General features: G+C 39.6%; 1 protein-coding gene across 1 annotated transcript; it reads left to right on the top strand.

The window, feature by feature from the left end:
• Nucleotides 1-508: 508 nt before the first annotated feature.
• Nucleotides 509-11385, top strand: LOC107796880 (U-box domain-containing protein 32). The gene is made up of 9 exons (XM_075251963.1): nt 509-907; nt 1686-1807; nt 2215-2336; nt 2890-2994; nt 4193-4430; nt 4834-4986; nt 5525-6052; nt 6730-7488; nt 10882-11385. Exons 1-9 carry the CDS (start codon nt 733-735, stop codon nt 11062-11064), a joined length of 2385 nt encoding a protein of 794 aa, XP_075108064.1. The 5' UTR covers nt 509-732; the 3' UTR covers nt 11065-11385.
• The last annotated feature ends 125 nt before the right edge of the window (nt 11386-11510 follow it).

Below are 11510 nucleotides of genomic sequence, written 5' to 3'. Positions count from 1 at the left end.
ATCATTTCACTTGAAATTTTATAATATATTAAAATAAACAATTAAGTTATTGAAGTATATGCAAGGAGATATATTGATGTAGGTTGTACCAAACTAACAACTAAACTTTAAGAGTAAGAGATTAAAATAAAAAATACCTTAAATGACACATAGTCTTGCAAATATTAATGTGGTACGTACTACCATGCACAGCTTTTGGTTGTAGATTATAGAACAGTAATTTTACTAATTCTCAGCCAAACAATATCTTGATCCATGACTAAGTGTGATTCAACTTTTAGTTTAAACGGAGTAAAGGAATTTTAGTAAAATATTCGTCGGCTTTTGGTAATAAATTAAAATACTAAATGCAGTTGTAATTTTGCTAATTATCAGCCAGGCAATGTCTTAATCCACGAACAAATTGACGGTAAAGACAGAATTATTAAAGAGTGGCAAGAAAAAGACAGAATTGTTAACGTTGACACTGAAAGGAAAATAGAAAAGGAAAAAAGAAAAATGGAAACTTTACAGATAAAATTTCCACACACTATCTCTTCTTCTTACTAACAAGAAAGCCTTTTTCCGTCCAAAAGCAGGCACCCACTTTCTCCCCCAGAAAGTGCTTTATGATTACCCCTTTATCAGTTACAGATTGATCAACCAACCCTATGAAAGCATTTTTTTGAGCAAAATTGAGCTTGTGGGGAGAGAATTGCAGAGGGATTTGTAAATATTTGTGAATTTGGAGCGATGAGTGAGGGGTTTGGAGTGATTAATGCAGAAGGGATCTGTGATGGGGAGAATACGGTGTTTGTAGCAGTGGGAAAGAATGTGAAGGAGGGCAAATCCATACTCTCATGGGCCTTGAAAAGCTTTTCTGTTAGGAGAATTTGTATTCTTCACGTTCACCAGCCCAATCATTTACGTAAGCTCACTGCCTTCTTTTAACATATGAAATTTAACATTAAGCATCTGCAGTATACACACATAAAGTTTTGTTATGACATTTGTATTCTTCATGTTGCCTGACTCTCAACTTGTTTGGGATTGAGATGCAGTTTTTAGATTGATTGATACACATAGAAGTCTTGTAATCAATCTAAACATATGAAGGAAAATGTGTCCTTTTTGCTCTTGTTTTTTTTTTTTTAATTTTGTGACAGTGGTGGTCGGGTCAACTTGCGCGCACTTCGATTATTCCAACTTACTCCAATTTTTACTCATCTTGCAATTCAGAAGCTTCCTAGTTAATATACTTTTAGCCACACACACACACCAACAAAAAAAGAAAAAAGAAAAGGAAATAGCTTGTACTAATTTGCTGCTCCATTTACCCTTGAACCCGTAGTATATCTGATAATCACACAACAAAATAGTCCAAAGTACCCAGACAAAGGTATAATAGTTGTAAGTCAGCCTTATCGGGATTATACTTCAAAAATGCTATTTTGCAACCAAATTTTGCATGCCTCAGATGAATCTCTAATCTCACAAGGCCCCAATCGCTCCAAAATGGAATGAGACATACTGCATGATGCGTTAGTGATCATGTCAAAAGTGATAATTAATAATCTCTTTTCTTGTTGCTATGATGAATGCATTAACCTCTATTTGCCTACTATTCACCCTTTTTTATTCTTCAAAAAAATTATAGTCATTCACATGACCATAGATGAATGAATTACATTTCTTTGAATTTGCAGTGGATGGGAAGGTTTCAGGTACAAAGCTGAAACAGCACATGGTGAAAGCATGCCAAGAACTTGAACGCCAAAAACTGCACAAACTTCTAAATCAGCATCTTCTCTTTTTATCCCAAGCTGGGGTACATTTTTCTCTAATTCTCTTCTTAGATTGACTTGGCATTGTTAGTTATTCACATCCTTATATGCTCTATATAAGGTCATTTATGATTGTGAGCCCCTTGTGGCTTTCAAGTTTTATCACATCATAGAGAACTTCCTTTTGAGGAAAGTGACTGCGATTTGGGAGGTTACAGAAAGAAAAGTTGGAGTTCCAGTTAAGACCAAGTAAGCCGTTTAAGATGGAAGTTAGGCTGAAGATAGGTTCCAATAGCTGTCTTCCAAGTATTGGTCATAACATCTTTGCAGAAAGCATCACAATGCTTTGCATGCCTATTAATGCATGTTGAGATAGATTAAAACCATATTATTGCTTGCAATAGATAAAGTTACTAGTATTCAAAATATTGAACACTGCTCACTTCTGCAGATACAGGGGGGTAAGGTGTGGCTTGAAATGAATAATGTGGAGAAAGGGATAATACATATTATTGAACAACACAAAATTCAATGGCTTGTCATGGGAGCAGCAGCAGAGACTCATTACTCAAAGTATGACACATTTTTTTCCTTTGAAGATCTATCATAAGAGGAACAGGAAGCTTTGGAACTTTAGGGAATGGTTGTACTATCCATTCAAGTGATTTTCACATTTAACTATGTTACTGTCTCGTGCATCTCATTTCATGGGTTTTTTTCATTTGCTTTATTTGCAATTTTGGCTATTTTTTTCCTTTTATTATTCTTCTTCTTTTCGGCTTATGTCTTTAGATTTTACCATTTTCTAAATAGAGATTTTCCCTACAGAGTTAAAGGATATTGTGGTTCCTTGTAAAACCCTGTGGCACCGACACTGCAAATTTTGAAGTTTTTGGTGTAGGACTTATTTTTAGGACTTAACAATATGATGGCTAGAATTATGCTTCATTTGGCTGCTAAATAACTGCTACAGAATTAGAGCTGCTTGATAACATAAACTCATGCTCTCTACAGACAGAAAACCCAGCAAGCTTTGCTAGAATTAAGTCCTAAGAATTTAATTTTCTTTTGGTATTAGAATTTCCAATAACCATAATTTTGCTGATTAGGATTCTCTAGATTGCAGGCAATTGTCAGAGCTCAAGTCCAGCAAAGCTAAATTCGTGTGCCAGCATGCACCAATCCACTGTCAAATTTGGTTTACTTGCAGCAGCTACCTGATACATACGAGGTATGATGACTGTGGGTGTGAACTCATCCAGATAACACATAAAGCAATGGCCTATGTATGTTACTCTATTGTCGCATGATTCACTTTCTCATGATGTGCTTTGTTATCAGAATACTCCTTTGATAGTCATAATCTGCGGTTCTGTATGATGTATCCACACATTTTACAGGTCTGAGTACTAAAAAACAAGTGATCGTTGCAATCACACATGTCCTTTTCATGTCTTTTTCCACATTACACTGTTCTTGTTGACAGTCTGCTTGTGATGCGTGATCATCGCAACCCCTAAAGTGGTTACGTTGGAAGAAGCTTAACAGTATGCATCTGTCAGCCGTTGTCGCTTTAATATGCCAGTAATGCTATAAGCATGTCACTGGCTGTTTCTTTTTAATGGAATTTCAAGGTCACATTAATATATCAGTGGTCCTTGGGTATTTTTTAGGTTGTTATAACTTGTGATCTATGTAATTCTGACATGCTCCACCTAGAAATGGAATTTCTGAGAAGTTGTACAACAAGTTAGAAATGTCTAAAAATCTCCACCATCTGTGCTCTTATCCATATACAGATATCTTCAGATGTCCACCTTACCTTGGCTACAGGCTCTCAACTCCGTCATTATCTCGTTTCTGCTGCTTCACAGTCCAATGCTGTTTAAGATTTTTAAATTTACTTTTTTAACAAGTTAAAAGGATTAAATTTACTTACCCTTTCATATCCCGGTATTCCTCCAAGAACAGAGACAAAATGTGAGACAGAATGCAATCATTTTGAACTCCCACCCACAAAAAGAAAAGAAAAAGAAAGAACTGGTGGGGGCATGTTTAGTTATTTGCTTTGCATGCGAGATAATTGCTACTAGATATTTGATATCACAAAATCAGATGTTGGAACTAAATTCATTAGATATACGTCTTTTGATGGAATTGATCTGAGGATGAAATGCTATGGCATAAAAAAAAGATATAGAAGAGAGCTACCCTAGAACTTTTGTAAATCATTGTTAATGTTATTGAGCATGAATTTTACGCTTGGCTTTTGATAAACAGTTTTCCAAAGGGAACAAAATGGATAGTGAGGATAAATATAGATTACCCCGGGTAGCTTGGGATTGAGGAATGAGGACTAATTGTTGCTTTTGATGAACAGTTTTCTGAGGTTGACTATTTTTCTATTTTGTTTCCCTTTGTCTTGCAAGGTCTAAGAACTGCTCTCATTTAACTAGCAAAGAGTCATTGTCGTCTCCAAAAGATAATGGAGGAACCAAATTGCATGATCATGCTGATGATGGATATGAAGATTTGAACATTTCGGAAGACGCATCAATGTCAGCTGACAAAATGGTCAACGTAGAGATCAAAGGAAACTATTCATTCTTGCGCTCAAAAAACAAGTGTGAAGCACATTTACATCGTTCAACATCTCTTCCTATACTGGTAAGCATTATACTTTCTCATATGAAGATGCCGCAAACTTGTATCCAATATCATGAAAGCTCTTAAGGCGTATTTAAATCTTAAAGAGTTGAAGTTGTGATCTGTATGAACCTTCATCGCTTAATCTCCAACATGTACCGGCTCTAGAATTTCCTTAGCATTAATGTAGAGTTTGTTACAGCTCGTCTTGTTAGAGAGAGAGAGAGAGAGAGAGAGAGAGAGAGAGAGAGAGAGAGAGAGAGAGAGAGAGAGAGAGAGAGAGAGAAATGATCGGAAAGTTAACGCAGTACCATCTTGTTGGAGACTGTCATTGGTGCACTACTGTGACATGCATTATGAAGCTACTAGTTTTTTTTTCTTTCTGGTTAACATGAAGCTATTATTTATCAAATATCTGATCCAGGAAGAAGGACGATTTCACGCGAAACCCTCTAGTGATGAAAGGAGTAGACTGGAGCATGCTATGATGGATGCTGAGAACTCCAAAAAAAGGGCATTTGAAGAGTCGGTAAAGCGATGGAGAGCTGAAGAAGATGCTATGGAGGCTATCCACATGGTAATTCTTGCTTCCTCCTTCAAGTATATCCATCTCTCTGAATCTCCCAATTACCTCTTCACTTTACCATTTCGTTTTATGCAGTTGTGTGTTTAAGAAACAAGAAGTCAGAAAGTTACGAACCACTGTGTGAGATAGCTAAGACTCCTGTGTAGTTTTTACCACTTGATTATCAGTTCTGATCTTCTTTAGTTTCTCTAAGGTGGTAGTTGCTATTTTGCATATTCACCACGACTATACTTGTCTAGTTGTCTTATGATAAAAATAACATATTTTAATTTGGATTTCTTGCTTCACACCCACACCCATGCACGAGCACACGCACAGACACACACACACACACATGTATATTGATACGTATATACAAATTGAATTGCTACATGATACCAGCTGGCAGCTAGTTAGATGTAATGATATGACCTGGTACTCCACTAGAGCTTGAATCATAGGCTTTTCCGCCCTACTAATACTTTTTGGTGGATAGAAGACGTCCACATATTTTTATAACATGCTTGTCACCGGCTTTGGATTGTCCCAGGCTGAAGTGTCATATAAATTATCCAAGGAAGAGGAAGGCCGAAGGAAAGAAAAGGAGGAAATTTTGGCAAAGCAAAAGGAAGAAGTAGAAAGGATGAAGATTCAGTATGACTTGTGCCTGAAAGAACTTCAGATGATCCAGGAGAAGAAGCTTGTACTAGAAAGTCAAATAACTGAGTCCTCCTATGCAGCACAGGAGTTAGAGGAGAAGATAATTCAAGCAGTGGAGCTTCTGATATCTTTTAGGAAGAAAAGGGATGAGCTGCAGATAGAGTGTGACAATGCAATTAAAGAAGTTAACCAATTCAGAAAGTTGGTAGAAGCTGATACCGATGAGCATTGTATCAAAAATTTCTTTTCAATTTCTTTTTCTGACATCATAGAGGCTACACAAAATTTTGATCCAACCTCAAAGATTGGAGAAGGAAAACTCGGAAGTGTTTACAAGGGGATTATTCACAATGTAAAAGTAGCTATAAAGATGTTACCAGCTTGTGGTTCTTTAAGTGATTCAGATTTCCAACATAAGGTGAATCTCTATGAAATCTTGAGATGCTAAATTTGTGGAGTGTGCGCAATTGAATTTCTTGTTATATAATTGCATTTGCTGATTCCTAATGAACTTCTTTATGCAAGTACTAGCTGCCCTGCTATATATTATACACTTCATTCCCGGCATTTTAAAGCTTTAGTTTCAATGAGATTGAAATTGCACCAATTCTCCCAAGGGGTGAAACTTTGAAAGTGCACAATCTTAGTGAAATGTGGGATGGATAATAATTCTTGAGTGGTTTCATTTCATATTTCCTATCCCCACCCTCCCCTCCCTTGTGGTGTCTTTTGTAGGAACCCTTGTACGTTTGTTGTGGGATAAGTGACTGGGTGAAATCTCCTCGATTTGTTTCTTCTTGATCTCAAGTACAGGACAGTCCTTAGATCTACTATAGATGCCCCTGTTCCTTAAATGCGGAGGATTTTGATGCTTTGACAGAATATGAAATTTCCTTCCATTTTCTGCCTTAATCCTCAATAACCTGTTGCTTGAAGAATAAAGCCACTGTTATCATCTTTGTTCTTATGGAGAAATTTTTAAGGCTTTCTGGAGTATGTTGTGTCTACACTTTTCCCATTCTTTGAATAACTGTCTTGGCTTTACGATTGATAAATAAACAGTTTCTTTAACAATGTTTTTTTGGTTCATTACAGGCAGAAAGTTTGAGCAGGGTGAGGCATCCAAACCTTGTTACACTGATGGGGATTTGCTCAGAATCTAGGTCCCTTACATATGAATTCCTTGAAAAAGGAAACCTTGAAGATCACCTGGCTGGCCGAACAAAATCCCGCCCTCTTTGTTGGCAACATCGGATAAGAATTGCTGTTGAGATATGCTCTGCTCTTATCTTTCTGCATGCCAGCGACCCTTGCCTTGTCCACGGAAACTTGACACTTAGCAACATCCTCCTTGATGCTAAATTTATCAGCAAAATTAGTGATCTGGGAGTCCATCTCTTGGTTTCCCATAATGAGAATTCCAGTATTGATGGCATATTCTGTTGTAAGGATGACCCAGAGGCTTCTGATCCAGAATGTATCGATAAGGGACAGCTTACTGTGGAATCTGATGTTTACTCATTTGGTATTATACTTTTACGACTTTTGACTGCAAGACCAGCTTCAGGCATAGTGAGGGAGGTCAAGTGTGCTTGGGAAAGTGGGAACTTGGGTTCAGTTTTGGACTGTTCAGCTGGTGAATGGCCAACTGAACGAGCAAACCTATTAGCTTATCTAGCATTGAGGTGCTGTGCGAATGATCCTTTAAATCGACCTAATATGCTCTTAGATGTCTGGCCAACAATTGAGCCAATGAGAGATGTATCCACACCATGCCCGGATTCAAATACTTCATCTCAGGGTTCCAAGGGTCAACGACGAATTCCTCCTCATTTCGTTTGTCCTATCTTCCAGGTAAGGTTAAGATATATGATTAGTGTTCTTTTGCTTCAAATTCTGGCATTAGTTTCATAACTAGTCACTCTTACCTCCCAAATGGAGATGTAGAAATTGTCTGCGTGAGATGCTCAATTTTCGTGTTCAATGCTTGTTTTGTGTGAGAATATGTATACAGCAATCTAGCATATCAGATGCTCAGTCTTGTGTTGAGCACTCATTCTATGTGACTGTACATAAAACTCACGTTCCCTCAGTAACTTGTTAGGTTGCGCTAGCAAGTGACTATGATAAGAATGTCTTACTTTCTCTCAGGTGATACAAAACATGATTAGAATGATGAATACTTTCGCAGGTAAAGAATTAAAGAAGCCCCCTATATCCTTGGCAGTTGCCCTTTCCTGACTTGAATCAAGAATAGTACATAAGATACTATCAAGAATCAAAATGTACAGTCACATTATTGGAGCCAGCAACTCTAACAAGGGGATTCAAAGAAATGCAAGATTGTCACAACTACAATTAAAACCTATAACCTAAAGCAATTTTTGAACGAGCACTTTTGCCACTATTCTAGGAGCTTACGTTATCTCAAGGGAATTCGATAATATATACTCACTCACACACTATTTGCACAGTATAAATTTTTGACAAATGGAATTTAATTGAATTATTGAACCCCCTTCGTTATATGTAGTTCTGCTCTGTGTACAGATGGTTGCTGAGACTTCATATCTGGTATACTTTGTCTGTTCTGTTTGACTATATCCTCCTTAAGAGGTGTGACAGAGGGCTGTGTAAGGATTGTAAGGTTATTCCGGGTGAGATACTCACGACGCATCATAGGCTCTTGGTGATAGATGTTGGTATTATGTTAAAGAGAAGGAAAAGGTTCGACCGCGGACGACCGAGAATCAGGTGGGGTGCCTTGACTAAGGATAAAGCCCAGGAGTTGGAGGGGCGGTTGTCGGCTATGGGAGCCTTGAGGAACAGTGGTGACGCGAGCATTATGTGGTCAACGACAGCAAAGTATATAAGGGAGGCTGCGAGAGAAGTGTTAGGGACCTCGACGGGCGTCTCTGATAGGCACAAAGGAGACTTGTGGTGGAATGAACTGGTCCAAGGTAAAGTGGAAGCGAAGAAGACAGCATACCTAAAATTAGTAGGGAGCACAAGTGAGGAGGAGAGGAGGGCGTGCATGGAGTGGTATAAGGTAGCTAGGAAGGAAGCAAAGCTGGCGGTCATGGAGGCTAAAACTGCAGCCTATGGTCGTATGTACGAGGAAATGGGGGAAAAAGGCGGAGAGAGGAAGTTATTCCGGCTGGCGAAGACGAGAGAGAGGAAGGCCCGGGATTTGGACCAAGTGAGATGCATCAAGGACAACGATGGTAGAGTATTGATGGAAAATGTTCAGATTAAGAGGAGATGGCAGACTTACTTTCATGAACTTCTGAATGAAAAAGGGGATCGGAATATTGTGCTAGGTGAACTGGAGCATTCCGAGAGTCACCGTGACTTTGGGGACTGCAGGTGCATCGAGGTTGAGGAGGTCGTGGGAGTTATGCGTAAGATGAGTAGGGGTAGAGCGACCGGGCCAGACGAAATTCCGATTGAATTTTGGAAGTGTGTGGCTAGAGCAAGCTTGGAGTGGCTGACTGGACTGTTTAATGTTATTTTTAGAACGAAGAGGATGCCGAAAGAATGGAGGTGGAGTACGGCGGTTCCGTTATATAAGAACAAAGGTGATATCCAGAGTTGTAACAATTATAGGGGTATCAAATTACCGAGTCATACCATAAAAGTAGGGGAGAGGGTGGTTGAAGCGAGGGTGAGGAGGACAGTGTCTATATCCGACAACCAGTTTGGGTTCACGCCGGGTCGTTTTACTACGGAAGCTATACACCTTATTAGGAGGTTGGTGGACCGGTACAGGGAGAGGAAGAAGGATCTGCACATGGTGTTTATTGATTTAGAGAAAGCATATGACAAAGTTCCTAGAGAAGTTCTCTGGAGATGCTTAGAGACAAAAGGCGTGTCGGCTGCCTACATTTAGGCAATTAAGGACATGTATGATAGGGCTAAGACTCGGGTTAGGACTATAGGAGGCGACTCTGAGCAGTTTCCAGTTGTTATGGGGTTACACCAAGGTTCTGCGCTCAGCCCGTTCTTATTTGCCCTGGTGATGGACGTGTTAACACACCATATTCAAGGGAAGGTGCCATGGTGTATGTTCTTGGCCGATGATATAGTTCTGATTGACGAGTCGCGAACCAGTGTTAACGAGAGGTTAGAGGTCTGGATACAGGCCCTTGAGTCTAAGGGTTTCAAGCTGAGCAGGACGAAGACGGAATACCTGGAGTGTAAGTTCAGCACTGAGCCGAGGGAAGTGGGCGTGGAAGTGAGGCTTGAATCACAGGTCATACCAAGTAGTGGCAAATTCAAGTACCTTGGGTCGGTTATCCAGAGGGAAGGGGAGATTGACGAGGATGTTACACACCGTATTGGGGTGGGGTGGATGAAGTGGAGGTTAGCATCTGGAGTCTTGTGTGATAAGAGAGTGCCACCGATACTCAAAGGTAAGTTTTACAAAGCGGTACTTAGACTGTCCATGATATATGGAGTTGAGTGTTGGCCTTTTAAGAACTCACATATCCAGAAGATGAGAGTAGCAGAAATGAGGATGTTGAGGTGGATGTGCGGACACACTAGGATGGATAAGATTAGGAATGAAGATATTCGGGAGAAGGTGGGCGTGGCTCCCATTGATGACAAGATGCGGGAAGCGCGACTCAGATGGTTCGGACACGTACAAAGGAGAAGCTCAGATGCCCCGGTAAGGAGGTGTGAGCGGCTGGCTTTGGAGGGCACGAGAAGAGTTAGAGGACGGCCTAAGAAGTATTGGGGAGAGGTGATCAGGCAGGACATGGCGAGGCTTCATATTTCCGAGGACATGACTCTTGATAGGAAGTTGTGGAGGTCGAGTATTAGAGTTGTAGGTTATGAGGTACATAGTTGAGTCTCCCTTATTTCGTACCTTTGTGAGGCTAGTCTGGTAGGATTTTTGTCGATGTCAACTAGTGGCAAGGTTGTGTCTTACTACTCTTTTGTTTTCCATAGTGTCGGGTCTATGTATTGTCTATCGCGTTTGCTTTGCATCTACTTTCTCATTTTCATGATGTTATTTTTCCTATGGTTTCTATTGGTGATAATGATATTGTCTCTTTTCGTCTTCTTGAGTCGAGAGTCTTTCGGAAACAGCCTCTCTACTCCCTCGGGTAGGGGTAAGGTCTGCGTATACACTACCCTCCCCAGACCCCACTAGTGGGATTTCACTGGGTGGTTGTTGTTGTTGTTGTTGTTATTTGTCTGTCCTGTTTGATTGATGTCTTATCTTTTCCATTACACTTTCAGGAAGTTATGGAAGACCCATATATAGCAGCAGATGGTTATACATATGAAGGTGATGCAATAAAAGGATGGCTGTATAGCGGACATGATACTTCTCCGATGACAAACCTCAAGCTGGATACCTGCGATCTAATTCCCAATTATGCTCTCTATCGCGCAATTCAGGAATGGCAGCAACAGTCCTGAAACTCATTAGGGTCTATAATGCCTTTTACAAACAAAAACAGCTACAAAGTTGAAATATACACTGAAATTACAAAGTTAGCCATACCTCATGGTAGTCCCACTGAGTTAATGCTTGGATTAAGACTTATTTGAACTTGTTAGGAAACGTATACAAGTCTTACTGCACATGTATAGATTTTATCAATTTGTACATTGCATACTACAAATATAGAGCAAAAGGACGAATCCCCTGTTCTTCAGTGTGTTTGATATGACGGAAGTTGTATATTTGGGAGAATATTTTCCTTGATTAAATAACTTTCCTGTATTTGTTACCCTGAATTGCTGAATATGTTCTCTTGGGAAAAAATTTTCCAGTATTTTGTTACCTTGAGAAGGGGAGCCTTGGCGGCTTGGCGTAACTGGTAAAGTTGCTGCCATGTGACTAGGAGGTCACGAGTTCGAGC

The sequence above is a fragment of the Nicotiana tabacum genome, chromosome 4 (genome assembly GCF_000715075.1).
Source record: "Nicotiana tabacum cultivar K326 chromosome 4, ASM71507v2, whole genome shotgun sequence".
Lineage (NCBI taxonomy): Eukaryota > Viridiplantae > Streptophyta > Magnoliopsida > Solanales > Solanaceae > Nicotiana > Nicotiana tabacum.
The sequence above is the reverse complement of the archived record's forward strand: the minus strand, read 5'-3'. Positions and strand labels throughout refer to the sequence as shown.